The sequence below is a fragment of the Pseudophryne corroboree genome, chromosome 2 (genome assembly GCF_028390025.1).
Source record: "Pseudophryne corroboree isolate aPseCor3 chromosome 2, aPseCor3.hap2, whole genome shotgun sequence".
In the NCBI taxonomy this organism is placed as follows: Eukaryota; Metazoa; Chordata; class Amphibia; order Anura; family Myobatrachidae; genus Pseudophryne; species Pseudophryne corroboree.
Genome location: NC_086445.1, coordinates 270,715,744 through 270,737,419, shown reverse-complemented (window position 1 = coordinate 270,737,419; position 21,676 = coordinate 270,715,744). Strand labels below are relative to the sequence as shown.

Genomic DNA, 21,676 nt, shown 5'->3' with positions numbered 1-21,676 from the left:
CTGAGCAGGATGGACCATCTCCTGCTCGGATCTCTAGAAACCTTGTGGTATGATCGGATCTGAGAATCTATTAAATATAAGCTATTAGAATTATATTTAACTCCCATTACTCCACCCAAAACCAGTTTTGTTTGTGGAGTTATACATTAATTTAGGACTACAGTGTACAACAATCCTAGATGTGAGGGTCACAATGTTTTCTACATGTGTTATACAATCCATGGCCCGATCGTCCTATTGTATACTATAGGTGTGTATGCTGTACCGTTGGGGCAAGATCTTACCACCCAAGATCACAGCACAATATGTGATCCTATCAGGTGAATGTATCACCCGGCACCCACAGGGACAGGGGCTCCGTAAGGAGCCTGTCCCTGCAATGTGCTCTGCGGGCTGCTGGGGGGTCCTGCAAGCGCAGTCACATGTGACCACGATGCACTGAGGCCTTATCCAGCAGAGGGTTCCGGGGAGCCCTGTCGGAACCTCTTTCTGCGGTTCGTAGCCCATATGCTACCAATGGGATATGCAGCTGCATGCAAAAATGGAGGCATTGCAGCAGGTATCAGGGATACCTGCTACGATCCCTCCTTTATACATTCCAGGGATACTTAATATGTGCGGCTAACCCCCAAACATAGCCGCAAATATTATTTGATAAATGGGCCCCCTAGCCATTTCTAGCACAGTTTGTATAGGGCTCGCAGGCGGCTGACCCGATGAGCCGAGTAATCGTGAAGGTGTTACCCAGCTGCAATTAGCTTGTGGACATGTTCCACTACACTACAATATTATTTCAGAATAGTTTTCCAGCCAGGGTATTGCATGCTTTTCCTTGTGCTCATGAAAAATCTTGTTACAGCATTTAAGAATGGCCCAGCTCTCTAGGGGAATGTCTGCCCTTTCCTTAATGAAGGAAAAGATGATGAGAAGTCACAGGTCTGTTCTTAGGTGACATGATGCCCACTCTCTACTCACGATGTAATTTCAGCTATCAGCTCTTTAATTAACAACAAAGCCTTTAATGCTAGACCATGGAATGGACAACGGCTACACCTCAGTAGACGGCCAGTATTGTCTGGTGCTCTGTTTAGCTTGGATTACCTGTATATTAACACCTTAGGTACCAGCAACAAGCAATGAAACAGTGTATGTATGTGTGTGTGTGTGTGTATATATACAAGGGCTGGCACTCACTTGTAATGAAACAATATCAGCCGGTGCCCTCACCAGTAATACAATACGATACCTCCCCAAAGGTGCAGCACTCCGGGCTTGACAAAAAGACGAGACGCTTATGGTTCAATTAACGTTTCAGTTATTTAAACTGTCATCAGAATATAAAAACTTAAAACATTACTAACCTTTTATAGAACACCACCGTGCCTCAGGCTAGCCGGAGCGGGACCACGCACCCGTCCAGGGACGCCTACAAATGACGTCATTCCGTTGCCACAGCCCCGGAGCGTCAGTGCCATCACCAAGGTTACCAGAATCGATAAAAAATCCGTGCATACAAATCCGTGCTGTAAAAAGAAACAGATGCAATGGCAAACAATGTTTTTACAAAAGACTGCAAGTACATCTGATGCAAACTATATACTGAGGCCTCTATATCTAATTTGCAATAAAAGGCTAACGCAGTAAATACTAATATTGATATAAATATAAATGCAGAATATTTCCCTTAGTTGCTTTTTATAGGGTCTAGTATTATTCGTCCATTATATTTTTGAGGATGTGTAGGTTAGGTTTTTGGATGTGGTTATCTGCATTTATATGTGCACAAGAAGAACATTCGCTTCCGATTCTCTTGTGTTGGGTTCCTGTTCCCCAGAGTCTGACACATGATGTATTCTGTAAATATTTACCACAACACAGAAAAGACCCATCAACCATTAGTCAGGACTGTTACTAGCACAGATATGATAGTACATAGCAAAACATCAGATATTTAGACAGTTTTACCTGGATATGATAAACAGATATTGCTTCTGTTATGCCATTGTAGAATCTGTTGCTGCTGTGTAACTAGTATTCCAAGCAGCACCAGGCTGTGGATCAGGTTGGGCATTATCTGATATTCTTCAAAACAAGTATTAGTAGTTTTTCATTATTGTTTGTGATACTTTGGGATTACACTGATGCCCTCCAAAAATCACTTAATTTTTGCTTTGGTGCACCTATATCATCCACTGTACACTTTCAAGGCCCAAACCAGTATTGGCTGCCAGGGAGGCTAAGGAGAAGCACTGTGCCAAGTAGGGTGGCCAATCCTGGCCCATTTTTTTCAATCCCAAGAATCGGGATTGAAAAATGATCAATCCCGGGATTGGTTCCTTTGCAATGTCCGCCGCCGCTGTCCCGCACTCCCCGGCCCTGCCCAGTCCACATAACAACTTACCCTCATATGACTGGGTGGGAAGGTGGGTCCACCTGCTGCTGAGTTGCAGTCCGGTGCATGCGCAGAGGTCCATGCGGTGAGCAGTTGCCTGCGCAGTGTGACCTCTGACCGCAGTGCACACAGCCGGGGGCAGGGGGAGCCGGGCAGCGTAACAGCTTCCTGAGGACGCACAACGCTGCCCGGCATTGAAAAAATAAAGGGGCTTCCTAATCCCGAAATCCCAAAAATTAACCGGGATTGGGGCTTCCAATCCCGGGATTGAATCCCGGTCAATTTTTGGCCAAAATCCCGGGATCCCACCGATCCCGGGATTGGCCACCTCCTGCAATGTTAGAATCACAGTCACGCATTTTCTTGAAACGTTTCAGTTCTCCAGTAGAGTAGCACTCTCTCGGGACCCCAGGCAGAAAGCACAAGGCAAAAGTATAATCCACACATCCAAATTTTACCCCTTATTACTTTAGAATCAATGAATAAAACATTACTTCTTATCTCATCAAATATCACTCAATATAATCTAATTTATACCATAAATGAATCGTGATTGGGACGGGTATAAGTGTACCTAGAAATGTGTTTCTCCTTTAAAGAGCAACTGGAAAGGGCAAAATACATCCCAAATCTTCTTAAGGATTACTCAAATGGCTGATGCCGCAACCGATCTTTTGCAGACACCTCCTGCAGCATTGGCATATTATCTCATAGCTGATGCGTCCAAAGATTTAGCAGCAGTATAAATAGTGTCCATCTATGCTTTAGTTTTCCATCTGCTACTTTCATAGTGTGGCAGTTTTGTAAACATACAGTAGATGCTTGAAAGAGCCTAAAGCATCATAAAGGTTCCCAGCTCTATGTTTGTTGGTTCAGCATTCTCAGGCGGTCGATGGGCGGCACGGTAGCATTTGGCCGCCATTTTCAGGGTGCGGTCCGGCCAACGCAGTGGCTGCGTGACGTCACACACAGCTGTTGCGACCCGGGGCAGCGACGAGTAACTATCGGTCAGCCACAGGAGCTGCGCTGGCCGGGAGTTACTCTTCAAGTACAAAAGCATCGCCGCTGTGCTGTACATATGCGGGACGGGGGGGGGGGGTGGCAGACGGCGGACTGACATGCTGGGCGGACTAGCCGTGTGCTGGGCGTCCACCCGCATGTCTGGGAAGATGATCGTAGCTGTGCTAAATTTAGCACGACTACGATCAACTCGGAATGACCCCTACTGTCCTCCTCCTCTTGCCTCTTCTCATAATGTGAAAAGTAATCAAATATGGAGGTGGTATGTTTGTAGCTAGCTATGACTCAGAGAACTTGGCGAGCTTTTTCCAGGGGGACCACCTATCGCTGAAATTATGGGTTTATTAAACTGTGCATGTCCTGTTTAAACAACATAAGGGTGGGTGGAAGGGCCCAAGACAATTCCATCTCTCACCTCTATTTCTTCTTTGCATTATGTGCTCTTTGGGGCCTATTTTTTAAAACGGCCATCCTGTCTGCCACTGCAGTACCACTCCTAGATGGGCCAGGTGTTTGTGCTGCCCACTTGTGTCGCTTAGCTTAGTCATCCAGCGACCTCGGTGCAACCTTTTGGCCTAAAAACAATATTGTGATGTGTTCAGAATAGACTGGAAATGAATGTTATTGAGGTTAATAATATTTTAGGATCAAAATTACCCCCAAATTCTGTGATTTTAGCTGTTTTTATGTTTTTACAAAAATCATCCAGATCCAAAACCCGAGCTGGGATCCAGATTCAAAACACAAAACCCGAAAAGTGTCCGCCGCACATCATTAGCTCCATTAGGTTTAGAACATAAACTGATTGTTCCCTCTAGTCTTCCCATTTTTAGACTGCTTTCCTACGTACATGTACAGAACTTGTTCTGTAGTCTCTGGAAATCTAGTGAACAAAACGAGTGAACAGATGGAGCAAAGCTCTCTGAAAATCCCAATCAGAATTGGGAGACTACATATAATGAAATTACAATTCTAGGAAAGTACATGGCCTAAAGACACATTATAAAGCTTCCTGCAATTATAAGCCTGAAATTATCCCGCACTGAACGTCCAAACACCTTATATTAGATCACAGCTGTTCCTCTAGTACATCTTGCTGTTTTTCCATAACAGTTTACCAGTTACATTATAATTTTGCTAGTAGCAAAACACATAAGATGCTATTACATTAGTTTCTAGAGCCATCTTACACAATCTTTTATTTTTATTTTATTTTTTAATACAGACTCAATGCCATTTTAATTTCCTTTATTTAGACATAAAAGCAAGAGTATAAATGTAAGACTTCAAAAAAACACAAGCAACTTGTTGCTGATACTGGGGTACTCGTGTTAGTAACTATAGAAGACCCTCAATACAGTATAACAATCTATCAAAGAAAACAGGAAGTGGCAAAACTCTTCCCCTGTGTATTTATAGTGTAGTCCAGTGGTTCCCAAATATTTTTTGGAGTCACTTCACCCTAGAGGATCAGAATATTTTTCACGGCACCCCTAGGCCAAAAGTTTCTTATTAATTCAGAAAAAAATATATTAACTTACCGTAAGTAAATTGTGTTTATACAGTATGTCATTCTTAGGGTCAGTTATGTGGTGAGGGACCGGATTTGCTTCTGTTTGTCCACATAGTTTATGACTGGAAGCCACTTGTTTTGTCTATTTCATTGACCGTAAATAATTTTAAGTGGTCCTGGACCACCAATCCAGGGCACTGCTGCAAGTGTCCTCTGGCACCCCAGGATGCCACGGCACACAGTTTGAGAACCACTGGTGTAGTAAATTGTAGCATACTATAATGCCTTTTTATGTGCTCTATTGTCTTTTCAATGATGATTTAGACACACTAGGTACTAGTGACCATTGGAGGGCTAAGTAACTAACATGGTTCTTTGTAGCTTTATTTAAGTATTGATGCGAGGTATATAATTACTAATAACCTATATTATCGCTAACAAGCTAAACCTCATTTTATGTTTCTTTTACACATGAGCTTATTAGTAGACAGGCATCAATAAAGCAAGACATGTGAAGCAATTAGCAAAGTGCAATTTGTGATGATTATCTGTAGCCATCCATTCTTACTGTATGTACATCAATGAGGGACTACAAGGAAGGTAAAGTTAACTTGTCCTGACCTCTTTAAAACATAAAATAAAGATTTTTCTAGATGACAATATAAAAACACCTAAGGACTATTGTCATCAATGTACATTTCCATTCTCTCCTCAAAGTAGCTTTTCTAGTATGCTGCAGAATATGTCTCTCCTCTCCATATTGGAGCCTCTGGCACATTAGATGTCAAAGAGAAAAGGGTTGAAAAATAATATGAGGGATAACTACAACCAGAAGGAATTACCGGAACAATAACTTGTGCAATGTAATTTGTTAGTTTATGTGTTGCTTAATCATAACATGTTCAGATAGGCAGGTTTAATTAAAATCCATACTTGCAATAAAAATGACAGTTCTGATATCATAAAACTGCAGTGTCTATGGAAATATGTGATTTCCTGGACACATGGTCACATGATACATCTCCATTTTAATGTTATTTTTATTTAAATTGTCAAACAGTAAGTAAAACATGCACAACCACTACATGAACACAGTTTATATTATATACTAATCACCTGGAGGAACAGTTGCCTTCTAGGTGTCAGGACGTCTAGAGTGGGGAGATAGTTCCCTTCAAAACTTACTTCCAGAATTCTACTGGGGGCCTCTTATCACCTCCTCTAGCCGAATCTGAGCTCCAGAGATGGGCAAATAAGATCCCCAGGCAGAGTCTCCTGGCCACAGAGTAGAAGCTTTTTAGAGCTCTGTTGAACCACTTAGCTGACTGGGTTGGTCAGTCCTTTCTACACTTCCTCATACCATTCCAGGTATGAGGTACAGAAGAGGCATTCTGTTTGCTTGGGAGGAGGGGATGACCCAGCAGCCCACATAGAGTTCCAGATTCCCCCTAGGCCACCAGGATAGAGTAAGTGCATTTTTACCTTTAAAATATATTTATACATTTAATAATCTATTGACATTGTAAAATATACACTCTAAACCTTTGGACGTCTATAAGCTTTACTCACCCTGCAGCACTGCAGCTCAGGAACCGCTTTCCTGGCTCAGTGCTGCACATACCTTTTTATAAATACATTGACATATTTTATTTGGACACATGTACAGTAATTACACTAGTGCCCACAACTGGGACTTTAACCCTTCTAGTTCTGCCAGTATCTGGAGCTACTCTCCCAGTCCCCAGCACTCTGCAGCATAAACACAGTGCCTGATGACTCCCCTTCCTGCAGCCTGTGTAGTGCTTGGGCTCCCCTACTGGTGCAGGACAGCGCACACAAAGGTAGGAAACTGACAAGCCGCACTGTAGTGATGGGCACCGGGAGCTAGGCTCCTGATCCCCACTAATCTGCAGGCAGTCCATGTCCTGTCTGCAGTGGCTCTTTATACACAGTGCTTAATCACCACTGCCATTTAGTGCTGGGGCACCAGGAGCTTAGGGCACAGTGCCCAGTGGTCAGCTGCAGTGCACATCTGCATGCACAAATACATTTTTTTTTTAAACACTCCACACCTAATGCTGGCTAAACATTTAAAAGTGATGCCTAGCACTGATGGATCTGTTTAGATACGGCGGTGCAGCACGGGGGTTAAACCCTACAGTGCTGCGGTGGCTATCTTAGCCGCATGGGGTTGGGTCTCCAGCCACATCCCCAAAGCAGCGATCTCACACCCATAGAAAACTGTTGCTGCCAACATCAACTAAATAAGAGCAATAGGACACCAAAGCACTTGGTTACACAAATATAGCCACTTATACACACCGTATTAGTTAACACACCTGTAATCAATGGGTTAACACAGTCTCTTCAAGTATGCAAATAGTTAATACAGCCATGCTTATAACAAGGTTAACATGGTCAAGCAATAGATCACTTCGCAAGAGGCTTCATTAGAGAAAGGATACAACTTATTAAAATTTAGATTCAATATAACACGATTCAGAGCATAAAGAATAAAACATAATGTGGGCTATCTTTTATTTTATTTTTTTAACCAAAGTAGGTCAAAGAAAAAAGTCCAAAATATTTTACATTCTGTAACTTTTTTGTGCACCTCCCAGAAACCTAATTTCCCCATTAACCTCCTACAACTTTTCATATCTGAAACAACACATTTGTGGCAGTAAAAGGCTTCTTCTGAAGTATACATTATTACTGTATGTTCCCTAAATGTCAGTTAGAATTGACACCGTTGTTGCATTTCTTATTGTGAAACAGGTTTTACCAAATATTGAAATATGAAGCACTGTGTTTGAAGGGTCATATCTGAAGGGCCCGTCACTTCCTGCGGTGCTGACGTCACAACTGGATGGGTCAATTCAAATGCCCGTTCAGCTGGATGACGGGACCGAGACATTGAGTAGTTGATCGGTGAGTGTATATGCTTACCTAGATCGCTCTGTCGGCACGACGGTGGGTATAAATACATCTCGGTCCTATGTACCCAGCTTAAGGCAGAGTTTCCCACACTCTGCCATAACAGTTCATGTTTTAAGGATATCCATACTTAAGCACAGGTGATTTAGTAACTCAATTGAATTTAACCATCTGGACTCAAGCATGGATATTCTTAAAACCTGGACTGCCATGGTGTAAGTTTGGGAAACTCTGGGCTAAGTGGTACTGTGCCTCAGTATTTCAAATCCTGATGGATTTTAATGGGCAATAGTAATTAATGCTAAACCAGGCTGGTCTATCATCGGCGGCTTTGGAACAACGCACAAAAGTAAATTCATCCCTAAGTGTTCTCAGGTCACACATGTCCTATATGTATATGACAAAATAAGTGAGGCAGGAATTTGAAAAGAGGAGGGTTTCACACCTGGTCATGTCCCTTGTGACCACCTGCCCGGCCTGTATAAATCAGAACTGCTTGAGGAATTACCTGATGTGCTGTGTTAGCCATACCCCAAGCTTGTGGCTGCTGCTTATTTCCTTTTTTATACAATAATAAACAACTGGAACTTTCCTTCTTTGGCCATAGATACACCACAGCACAGGTGAAATGTAGTTTGTGCTATTGTGAATAAAGTCATCATCATGCATGACAATTACTCCATGGTAAAATGTGTATTAGACTACACCTGTGACCTGTTCTCCAGCATTACTGTGCACTATGCAGTTAGCAGATTATACCCAGGCCGGCTTCATGCAGACCTAACACCAGTAGTACTGTGTACTTTAGAGAAGCCTGCTTGGAAAAGGATGACGCTTCCTCTATAATGCTGGAGGACCAGGTGATAAGTCGTCTTGGAACAGCATTGATGGTTTCTGAGTGATAGTAATCCGTTCTTACTATGTACTCTCTGTTGTTGTGTTTTTGCAGGAGAAACTTTGTTTACCACATCACATCCTAGAAGAAAAAGGCTTGGTGAAAGTGAGCATTACAGTTCAAGCACTGGTAGATGTAACCACAATCAAGCAGGCCTTATTTCTATGAAACTGCGGTGTCCCGTTTATTCTGACTGTAACACTATGCTTTCTAAAGACGGTCGTAAAAGAATAATGTTGGAAAATCAATGTTGCCTCAGAAAATGTCTCTGATAAAGAGATGCTGAGTGACGTCATGATGGGAAGCAGCATTTCACATTCCACAAGGAGAAAGCAACAAGCAGAATTTGCACAGAGTACAGTATTCATGTGTACATTACTGTACATTCTCATCCCCTACCACACAGATTGCTAGACGTCCATCCTGGCTGCCGTACTTCTCATCAGAATGGCAGAAAAGTTACCTATGCTGGTCGGTGGAGTTCTGGTGTTACCCGCGCTAGTTATAACAATTCTGGCATTACCAATGCTAGTCATTAGTGTTCTGCTGTTACTTGTGCCAGTTATAACAATTTTAGCATTACCTGTGCCAATCGGTTCTGGTGTTACCTATGGCAGTTATAACAATTTTGGCGTTACTTACACCAGTCATTAGTGTTCTGGAACAGAATGTTATTGTAGGTCATGTTGCACTGTATTTATTTCTCTAGCACTAAATTCCTAATTCCAATCCCAGATTCAAATTGCTGCTTTAATTCTGAACATATTTGTGAATTACAGTTTTTCCTTCTATGTAAATTGTGTCGCCATGTCCTAGCTTTCACTGGATTGTTCTATGATGGAATTTTAGGGGTTTAAAAACAAAACAAAACAGGATTTCATTTATGATTTTGAACTCACTGCATCCACTAGATCTACAGTATCTGCCCCACTGAGGTATATAACATAATTATATCATTTGCTCCTCCAGTAAAAAAAAAAAAAAAGAGCAGGGTAGCAGTGATAGGTTGTGCGAGTAAAGTTATGGTATTTTATAAAAAAATTTTTTTTTAAAAACCTAACAATGTTTTTAATTCCTGCTTTAAACATGCAAAAAAAATAATTAAAGTGCGCTTCACATGCCTCAGTACTTTCACTAGTTCCTAATTAATATGCTGCATTCTCATTAATACGAGCTAACCCTTCAGCGTTGTCTAAAATAGGTGTCCTTTCATAGCAGGGGTGTAACTAGAACTTAGTGGGCCCCATAGCAACATTTTGAAAGGCCCCCCAATGCTTCAGTGGCCACACCGGTTATTTTATTCCCCATCGTAGTGCTCTAGTTCTCAGTATGCAACAGAGTTCCTCCCAGTTTATATTATGCTACAATATATAGTGCCCTCAGTTCACATTCTGCCCCAGTTCACACTATGCCACACAGAGCTCCGAGTTATGTCACACAGAGCTCCGAGTTCACTTTGTCACACAGAGCTCCGAATTCACTTTATGCCACACAGAGATCCCAGCTCACATTATGACAGAGATTCCCCAGTTCACATGACTTCAACTGCTTTCTTCTTCCCCTTGTGTTCTGTGCACTGAAACTGATACATGTATACCTCTGTGAGACAGAGCGCTGGTATTCAGTAAACTGGATTCAATACACTACTATTTTGCTGAACAGTTTGTAGACTATTTCTTTCTGTATTCAGCATAGTGTTTCCCGCTCTTACTGCACCTTTGGCACTTATGCTGATGTGAGCTGGGTGCTGTGGAGATGGGCTCCTAGCAATGGCACACTATGCACCAACTATAGTTACGCCCGTTTCATAGATTTCTTTCATTTAAGCTATCAGAGAGTGGGTTGTCACGTTTACTAGCATGAAATATCCAATCAGCATTTTGCTTTGATCAGTCTGAGGCAAGTTAGCCTATGAAAGCATATGTCTTGTTCGTATGGCTTAGTGTACTATGGGGTCTATTTACGAAGCCTTGGATGTAGATAAAGTAGCCGGAGATAAAGTACCAGCCAATCAGCATCTTTCCCTACAGATTGTAAGCTTGCGAGCAGGGTCTTCCTACCTCTATGTCTGTCTTTGCCCAGTTTTGTTCTATAACTGTTGTTCTAAATCACAGGTTCTCAAACTCGGTCCTCAGGACCCCACACAGTGCATGTTTTGCAGGTCTCCGCAGAGAATCACAAGTGAAATAATTAGCTCCACCTGTGGACCTTTTAAAAATGTGTCAGTGAATAATGAATACACCTGTGCACCTGCTGGGTTACCTGCAAAACATGCACTGTGTGGGGTCCTGAGGACCGAGCTTGAGAACCACTGTTCTAACTGTAAAGCGCAATGGAATATGCTGCGCTATATAAGAAACTGCTAATAAATAAATAAATAAAACTGCCATGTCAAAGGCTGTGTTTGACAAAATTTCAATTAGGAGCTGATTGGCTGGTGTTTTATCTCCGTCCACTTTATTTCGACTCCTAAGTCACTTTCTGCCTAATGGTAGAGACAAATACAGATGTGTCCTCATACATCTAGCCTGAATACATGCACTGTGAGTGTGAGCTGCCTGGTCCCGTGCAACTGCTAACTTCGGGCATTTATTTATTCCCCCCCCCCCCCCCCCCCCCGAAAATACTGTAATGTTGCATTTTGTATGCAGCTGCAGTCGTACACAGAATATCGGCAAGCCACATATCATTTTAATCAGCAGAGTCCTCTTGTGCGTCTAATTTGCATATCTGTACGAAAAAGCAGCATTTCTGGGGGGGAGATGCACAAAAAGACGCCTGGCGTTATTAAATGCGCTCACATCTAAGCGTGACTACAAGGATTGTTTATTGTGACTGCAGCAATAATTAGAGAGGACACATCTGTATCATTTACTAAACCTGTGCAGTGGACACAGAATAAGAACATGTGCCAAAATAGGAGAAATTGTGCCTTTAGCCTGAATACTACTGGGCCTGATTCAGACGGGGTCGGAGTTGCTATCACTGCTTCAGCAGTGACAGCGCTGTATGGTGAGGTAGCAGGAGGTGTCTTAGAAGTAGAAACTGCCTGCTGCAGCCACGTTTTATATTCTACTGTTTTAGATGTTGAGTAAGCATAGTATAGTGTTATACTGTATGTCCATATGGATGTCCCTTTTTAATGTTATAGAGACAGATTATATGCTCTAAAGGAAGCAGATGGGTTTTATTTTAGGCTAACATGGATTTTCCATTCATTAGTTACACAATCACCAGAAATAATTCTTCATGTGCACACAATGTTGTATAAAATATTTATAGGAGTATTATTTGTTAGGAATTGTATACATCCTTTTTGGGTGTAAATTAGGGCCTGTTTTATTACTGCTTTTTTTGTGGTCACTTTTCTTCTATTTTGTATATTTTTGTTTTGCTTACTCTCCTTTGTTAGAGTGCGTGTGCGCTTATACCCCTTTTCCACTAAAGTCACGGGTCTGACCCGGGATTTGGAACACGGTTCCAAGCCAGGTCAGACCCGAGACATGACCCCCTTTACACTGTGGCGCGACACGGGAATATTCCGGGTGCAGTGTCTACGGGCCAGCGCTTGGAGATGTCATCTCCAAGCGCTGGGAAAACCAGCAGATTGGGACCCTCTGGGCATGTCCTCAGTGTATTTAGGCCACGCCCCCAATTCGAAGGTGCCCACCATCACGTTGGGGGCGCACTCTGGAAGCTGCTGGGCTGCCCCCAGCCTCCGGCACACAATTTCCTGGCCAGCGCTGCTGTCTGCATAGTAGGACAGACAGCAGCGCTGTCCTCCCCAACCTCCTGACCGCCCGCGGGACACTGCGGTCTGGGAGGTATGGGCTCTAGGCATGCTGTAAACGTGTCCCGGGTCAGGTGACCCCAGGTAACCCATTCACACTACACCCTTACCCGGGTCATTCCCGGGTTTTTTTTCTGAGGGAGCCGTTTCCACTACAAAAAAACCTGGGTCGATGCGCAAAAACCCAGTTTTTTTTTTAACTAGTGGAAAAGGGGTATTGGTTTTTATTATATTAGCTAATTGATCAGATATGTGCTACTGATGGCTTTAATTGATATTTCGAATGGCAGAATTTCATAACTTGTCAGAACATTTTAGAATTTCTTCAACATTTTGTGTAACCATATTTATTTTTTTAACAGATTTGTAGAATATTCTATTATGTATCATATTATGTACACATAGCATTCATATTCAGCTCTTTTACTATCACTTTCCATCAATGGATTTGCATATATCGTGCTTGACTTTATATAGAAAAAAAGAGCAGTAATCTCAATACATATTAATCAGCCAGGTTGGAATTGTAAATCAGTTAAGCTAAATAGCACCTCCCAATTTATTTAGTAAATGTAGCTAAAAAGTCAGACATTGTATGAAGCATCAGTATTTCCTTTACAACTTGATCCCACCAAATGGATTCATTTGTGTCTACTCTAATAGATTATAAGGTGGGCTTCTGAAGAAGTATAATACAGATGGACAGGAGGGTAGCCCGACCGTTATTGGTCAACATTGACATGGTTGACACATTAAAATGGACGAACTGGACAGGTCAACACATGAAAATGTTGACATGGCTATTTTTTTTTATCTTAAAAAAAAAAAATAGATTTTTAAGTTTTTCATACTTTACCATCCACATGGACTATGACTGGGAATAGTACCCTGGGCCGAGCGCAGCGGTAGTGGATGGAGGCAACTTGCCCGCAGCATGGAAGGGGACACGGTGCACTAATTGGGGTTCCTGGTCATATTATGCAAAAAACACCAGAAAGTTTCAAAAGGTCATGCTGATCTTTTCATGTGTCGACCTGTCCCGTGTCGACCATTTTAATGCGTCAACCTTTTTCCGGTGTTGACCATGTCAATGGCGACCAATAGTACTAACTACTAACTGTCTACCTAATGCAGGTCGACACATTTATCCATAACCGTACAGGAGGGAGACATTCTTCAAAGGAACATAAGTATTAGAACACGATGACATGCGCTAAACTGGTAGTAGGGAGGTTCAGGGGAAATTTAAGGAAGAATTCCTGCACAGAAAGGGTAGTGGACAAGTGGAATAGCCTCCCATCAGAGATCGTAGAGACTAGTACAGTAGAGTAATTTAAACATGCATGGCACGGACATAAGGATAGCCTTACAAAGAAATAAGGATGAAATAAGGTTTGAGGTAACAATAAGGTTAAAATAGAGGCAGACTAGCTAGGCCAAGTGGTTCTTATCTGCCATCAAATTCTATGTTTCTATCCACATGCACTGTTCCTCAAATCGTGCCAAACATTTGGCATGCCATGTAAAAAGCTACTAAGCAATGCCACACGTCTTCTTTGCTCAATAATTGACTCGATTTGCATCTTTTAGGCAGTGCTTATGTGATAAAAGCCTGTACATCATTAGTGGATTTACGTGCTATAGCAGTGTGAAAAAGACGCTAAACTGAGAGAAGGTGCCAAGGGCCGAGTCATGCAGCCAACCACACAGCATAGTGATAATTTACACTGACACATTTGCCAATCAAAAGGTGCAAATCCTAAGTCCCCCCGTACACTACAAGTCTTTTGGTGTGGGGCTGTGGTCAAAAAGACACAAAACTGCCAATAAACTGGCGTGACATCCCAGTTGCACCAACGGCTCGAGTCATATGGCGCAAAAATGCTAGGTAAATGAGGCTAAGATCAAAATATAGGAACAATGTATTTAATATAAAAATAGATAGTACTGTATAACTATTTTATTCAAGTTTTCTACAACTATCGACAACATAATTTAATTGTGCTGCATATGGTGAAATGTCATTTTACAAAGCTCTTTTTTGAACAAAAAAGATCTAAACTAGAAGGGTTCCTAATCTCACATGGATAATTTTTTTTTCCAGTTGGAAATAGAATAGTGTTACAATACTAAGTTGCATTGCCACCTAGGTAGCTGTTTTTTCAGTGCTATTCGAACAGTTCATTTTGTTATGCAGCAGTAAATGGCCACAGTGGTTGGTGTTAATGAGGGGACCAATCATATGCCACATTATGTAGATTGCGGCTCGCAGTGGTATGTAGCAGATTCCCCATAGGGTAAAAATTTTCCTAGGTGCTATTGCAGCTAAGATGTTGTTGAAATACAAATATGATTATACATAACTGTTTATTACCTTACCTTGTATTTGTAAAACCTTCTTACCAATGCATTTTAAATGAAAATTTGGTCTAAGCACAATTTATCATTACAAAACAGAATTACATTGCATTATGCCAGGGATGGGGAACCTTCGGCCCTCCAGCTGTTGTTGAACTACACATACCAGCAGTCCTTGCTAGTTTTGCCATGCTAAAACTGTTGCAGGACATGCTGGGATGTGTAGTTCAACAACAGCTGGAGGGCCGAAGGTTCCCCATCCCTTCATTATGCCATAAACATCTCAAGTGACCCTAACAATATTCTCTTCCCAGGATGACAGGTAACCAATCATCCCAGGTGGATTTATGAGAGAGATCTGGATTATTAGGGGATCCTAGAAAACCCGTTACAGAACACATTCTTACCTAGTTTCTTTACCATAGCTGGGCAAACCAGACCTTGCACTAAATCAACATTGGTAAATCCTGCAATACTTAGATCATGATTATTATTACATAATACTGTTTCCAGCTATATCCAGGTAGTGTACTGTAGGCACAATGAACCTGTGTTTTAATTAAGCCGATTTTAAAACAAGGAGAAACATTTATAAATCCAGGTTTATTAATGAAATTCAATGTGTTTGAAGAAATGAAAATGAGTGTATTGTAGTTATGTACTAGCAGCAGCTGAGACAGAAAACCAGCCACACAACACCCCACAGCAAACACATGCATCCGCAGCAGTGAATTTGCACTCAGTGGCTGTGTGAAAGTATGCTAGTGTCACAGCCACGGGGAGTTGTATAGACGCAAATAGGGCTGCGCAGATGATTGATGGTGCATATTTGTGATGTCGCATGTGGGTGCCCCAATACATATCCTGGCAGCAAATCCGCTAGGTGTGGAATCACAGTCAGGATGGAATCTGCGTTCACCTCTGAATCAGGAACTTAATACAGTTCGCTGTCGTAAATGTTCTGCTCCTGCCAAAATAACAAATTTGGGACTTTAATCATCTCTATTAGTGGAACAGACCTCAACCCATTTTTTTTACTTCGATTAAACAAATTGAATATAGTGTTTGGATTATTAAACTGGACAAAAGCAGTGCCCTGTTTATTAACAAAATCAGTGAACATTCTTATTTTCTACATTGTTGGTTTCACCCACATCTAATTGTGTGACACACTGTGAATTGTAATAGCTTGCTTTAGCACCGTGAAAAAGGCAATTACACCTTTACTGTCACACAGGATTTTCCCAGCTTGTCACTGAGTATTTCTGGGAACAGACGCCTGTAGCTATCTTACAGTGGAGACAAAGGTCAATGAATCCTTATCTAATATGCTTTAGTAATCCTTATTTAGTAGAGCAATGCATTAAGCAAGACATTCATAGTACTGTAATGCGGTCATCAGGGCTTGCAATGCTAATGGGTTCCCTGCATGCAATAAATATGAATGGGTTGGGGCCAGAGGTTAGAGATGTGGCTGTATACTAATAGTCCGCTTTATATGGGTTGGGTATGAATGGATTGGGGCCAGAGGTTAGAGATGTGACTGTATACTAATAGTCAGCTTTATATGGGTTGGGTATGAATGGATTGGGGCCAGAGGTTAGAGATGTGACTGTATACTAATAGTCAGCTTTATATGGGTTGGGTATGAATGGATTGGGGCCAGAGGTTAGAGATGTGGCTGTATACTAATAGTCAGCTTTATATGGGTTGGGTATGAATGGGTTGGAATATTAGCAGTACACCAGGACTAAATGTAATATACAAGTACAACTTGCAAGCACTTACTGCATACTTGCCTACTCTCCCATCTGCCCATGGGGGAGGATGATGCGATATGCACTAATTCACGTCTTCATAGTCATGCCCGCCCACCCCCCGCTTACTGTACAATGGCGGCAATATTGGCATTGCACAGTGGGGGGTGGCTGCAATAACTAAATTGCGCAGCCACATTCTCACCCACTTCCTCTTCCCCCGCATCATTCCCCTATGACAAGCCACACACCACTGTACAGACCTGGCTGCCCCTCCTAGAGTCGGCAACTATGACTTACTGCTTAGTAATGAATGTGAAGGTTCTAAAGTCTTAGGGGGACATGTACTAAGCAGTGATAAAAGTGGAGATGTGAGCCAGTGGAAAAATTTCCCATGGCAACCAATCAGCTGATCTGTACAATTGTATAGTATGCAAATTAGAAATGTTACGTCAGTGCTGATTGGTTGCCATGGGCAACTTCTCCACTTTTATCACTGCTTCGTACATGTCCCCCTTAGTCTCAGTTACAACCTGTCCTGCATACCCTGAGGTTAACATAAAATATTTGTAGCAAGACTTGTCAAAACAAAAGAGAATAGAACATTAATTAATAAAGGCTCCTGCAGTTTTATGGCCCAAGAAATAAATGTACAGCTCCCTTCCAAGATCCGATCTTGCCCCTGGATTGGAGGATGTAATAAAATTAAGTATTTTCTGCTAAAAAATAAATAAATCAATTGTTTTTAATAAACTAAGTATAGTCACTAACCTACAAAAAGATGTCTGAGAAATAAAGGCATTAGAGACCGAAACAGGACTGAGTGTATGCTACTTGTTTCCTATAGAGAACAGACTACATCTCAGAAAACTGTACGCTGTTGGAGTGTTGTAACAGAGCCTTCATTCAGCTTTGCAAATGCGATCCTTAGCAACGCAAATGCTGCATTTTCAATCGTAGCACTGTGACCGGAGTTGCAATGGTCATGTGACAGGAAGCTAAGTAAGCCTTGGCTTACTCAGGCTGCCTGTTGCAGGACGGCTTACGAAGCCAAGGAAACTGCCTATAACAATGCAGTCTTTGACCGCGACACTCCCAGAAAACAGGAGCACCCCCGTCCCTTCCCCCCAACATTTCTGCATGTCAGGCAGAGGCGGTCGCAATACTGCAATGCAATCGTAGGACCCGTTCTGCACATGCGGTTTCCTGATTATGCGATCCATACTGAATAAGCCCCAGAGAACAGCAGCACGCACACAATACATAGACTAGATACAATGACAATACACCTAAACTCCTGTCACGTTTATATATTCACTAGCGAATGTTTTAAGAAGCTTTTTCATTTCGATTAACATATTTACATTTTAATAGCCTCTTAAGCAAAAAACTAAAGCACAATCTGGTTTGCAGCACTGCGTAACCATAGGGGAACCAGTCACAGAGCACAGGACTTGTGTATGTAGAAGATGGTGTGGGGGAGGTAATGATCAATGCATTAACGGTAACAGAAAGTAGCTATAGAATCCCTGGCTCTTTATGTAACCGTATGGGGTAAAGGCTGCAATCACTGCAGTGCGTCTGTGAATATACAGCACCGGCATTAAAATGGCAAATGATGGAGAAAGGGAAGATGAAAGGAACTATAATGAGTATACAGAATAGGAAGGTCACAAGCAGGCATTACATAACTGCATGTATTCTGGTTGCTGTTTTATTATGTACCTCCACTACTTATGTATTGCTTTGTGACATTCACAAAAAGTTAGTCACAATATCACCTTATAGAAAAGTATACAGTATATGGCATTAGCAAAATATGCATCTGCAGATGGACAAGAAAAACATTGGCAGCTAACACATGGTTTGCTATGGTCTATACCCTATATACCAGTGACTCCCCCCTTCCTGCAATGTCTCCTGGACAGTACAATGTCAGCCAAAGGAGAAGAAACAACTACTTCTGATATAGAGTGGAAATGCCTCGGGGAACAGGATGATCAAACAAGAACATCAATCTGTACGGACTCTGGGTGTTAGGAACATTGGGAAATATAGCAGAAGTTGAATGTAAAGATAGAGAATAACGATGGCTGTGACAAACAGGAAAAGTACAGTTATCAAACACTATTTTTTTACACTGTATATATGACTAGAGGTGTGTAATGAGTTTTGTCAGATGCTGCTTCTGAACAATGAAAAAATATGCTCATGTCTTAAATTGTTGTGTACTTCAAGCTGTGTAATAAAGATTGCTATGAAAATATGCCATACTTGCCAGCATGTATCTTTTATTTATCACTGTGGCTCCTTTAGGGGGGTTGAACCAGGGACAGGTAAAACCACCTTTTTAGACAACCTAGATACAGAAGCATCTACTATAGGTGGGTTTTTCCATTTCTTTCTATCCTCTTCAGGGAAATGAAAAGCAATGAGAATTCTTTTAGGGATCTGGAATTTTTTCTCTGGTTTCTCCCAGGATTTAAAAAAAAAAAAAAAAAAAAAAAAAAGTTCAGCTCTTTAGAAGCAGGGAAGGTGAGGGAGGATTTCTTATTTTCCGAAAAATAAGATTCCTCTTCCGTCTCAGGTACCTACTCAGTAATATGCAAAACATCCCTAATGGCTTCAATTATCAATTGCACCCCCTTAGCAAGGGATGCATCCCCCCCTGCATATCCCCTTCACCGTCCCCTGTATCAGAGTCAGTATCAGTGTCAACCTGCATTATTTGGGCAAGTGTAAGTTTTTTAGGGTATGTAGGAGGGGTATTTGAGGGAGTATGAGCTTAATGCTGCAAACCCTCTACAGACACTCTCAAAAACTGCGTCTCTTTCTCATTATGCGACATCCTTGAAGAAATCTGGGATATCATTCCCTCTTAAAGAATCCACCCATGGGGGTTCAGATTCAGCAGGTTGGGAAAGCACATTGCAGTCCTGAGTACATGGGATAGACTCCTCAGGAGAAGATACACACTCTGCAGCACATGATACAGAGCCTTTAGACATGGTAATGTGGATATATACACATACACACACTAGCGCACGCAGGGGGGATTTCAGAGTACCTAGAAACCACCCCTGCTGCCGATCCATTGCAGTATGTGACAGATTTTTTTTTTAAATATAGCAACCAGATGCTGTATATAGCGCTCCCAGACCCAGTCCCGCGGCTCCACTTCCCAGCGTGTCCCACAGTGATCAGGCAGCCCGCTACGTCCCCCACACGCACACACGGCTACTAGACTGCAACAGCGGGCCAGTGTGGAGAGGCGCCGCCCTGGCTATGCTGCGCCGGCCAAGATCTGCACCACAAACACAGTCTGATTCTGCACTGCAGCTCCAGGCAGGGGGGTGAGCAGTGCCTGGTCAGCTCACCAGTCTCCCTTTTACCTCTCCTCTCCCCATCCGCGGCACCCGACCCCCCTTCCCCCGCACAGGGTGCTCACCCCACTGCTCCTACCCAGCCCCCCATCCGTGGCACCTCCGGCCCCCAATCCCTCCCATCCCTGGCACCTTTGCCCTGCATCACCCACATGAGTTCCCCTTTCCTGCTCTCTACCCTCACAACTTTAACCCCTCTATCCACAGCATCCCCTATCACCCCCTCCCCCCAACACACCAGTTAGGGGTAGACTGCAGTTATGGTGGGGGTTAGGATTCGACTGCAAGTGGGGTAAAACTGCAGTTAGGGTGGGATTAAGATTAGGCTGCATTTAGGGTAGGGTTAGTATTAGATTGCGGTTAGGGTAAAACTGCAGTTAGGGTGGGGTTAGTACGAGGCTACAGTTAGGGTGGGGGTTAGGATTAGACTGCGGTTAGGGTAATGCTAGAGTTAGGGTGGGGATAGGGTAGGATTAGATAGGGTTAGGCTGCAGTTAGGGTGGGGGTTAGGATTAGACTGCGGTTAGGGTAATGCTGGAGTTAGGGTGGGGATAGGGTAGGATTAGATAGGGTTAGGCTGCAGTTAGGGTGGGGGTTAGGATTAGATTGCGGTTAGGGTAATGCTGGAGTTAGGGTGGGGATAGGGTAGGATTAGATAGGGTTAGGCTGCAGTTAGGGTGGGGGTTAGGATTAGACTGCGGTTAGGGTAATGCTGGAGTTAGGGTGGGGATAGGACCAGGCTGCAGTTAGGGTGTTGGCTCCAGGGAGAGAGTGGGTGACACCCAATGTCTCCCTCCCTGTCACCCACTATCTCCATGTCACCCTCTCTCTGACACCCAATGTCTCCCTGTCACTGCCCATGTAAAACCACTCCCACAAATTTTTCCAGGGCCACTTATAGTCCCCAATCTGCCCCTGGACTCATTACTACACAGTCACGCTGCACCATGACTAAGGACCCTGGAGACTGCTACGCTCTGCCTCCTGAGTGACTGCAGGGGACTGACAGACTGATGCTGATGGGAGCTGGTGCCACAAGGGTGATGACTGAGGCCAGGCAGATAGAAGGAACAGCCTGGTCCCTGCCTGCAGAGAGAGCAAGCCCATCTCACACCCGGCTCCAGAAGTAAGCTTACAATTATCACTACTTGTAGCCACCTCACAGCTTTCATACATTGCCTCCCCAGTCACCCACTATCTACTTGTTACCCTCTTCCTGTCACCCATTATCTCGCTGTCTCCCTCTTCCTATAACCCAATGTCTCCCTGATTCCCTGATACCCTCTATTTCCCTGTCACTCAATGTCTCCCTGTCATCCTCTCCTTCTTTGGAAACCCCCTTTCACAAATCCTGCGTTTGCCCCTGACACACACATATACAGGAAAATGTCAGACAGTTTCACCTAGAGTACCTTCAGAGAGTCACAGAGTATAGCCCGGCGCAGACTAAATAACCTTAATAGGTTAAACCCCCCCCCCCCCCCCCGGTCTATAACACCCTGGTACCACAGTAACTGGAGTTATGTGGAGGGTCCCTATCAGTGTGTCTCAGCGTTCTGCAGGGAGAAAATCGCGCTGCTGAGTGCTGGATCTGCTCTGAGGAGAATCCCCACCCCCTGTAACGGCACACG

General features: G+C 43.0%; 1 protein-coding gene across 5 annotated transcripts in view; it reads left to right on the top strand.

Moving 5' to 3' along the window:
* LRCH1 (leucine rich repeats and calponin homology domain containing 1) overlaps window positions 1–10,416 on the top strand; it is a 403,150-nt gene extending 392,734 nt beyond the window's left edge. For 3 of the 5 annotated variants that reach the window (XM_063952808.1, XM_063952806.1, XM_063952810.1), the window contains one exon: window positions 8,812–8,899. Coding sequence is in view for 2 of the 5 variants with exons in the window: in XM_063952809.1 (XP_063808879.1) it covers window positions 8,812–8,925 (114 nt within the window). In the remaining 3 variants the exon portion in view is untranslated. Of the gene's footprint in view, window positions 1–8,811 lie in introns of all 5 variants that reach the window. The other 2 variants (XM_063952809.1, XM_063952807.1) reach the window with 1 other exon arrangement.
* Window positions 10,417–21,676: the final 11,260 nt, after the last annotated feature.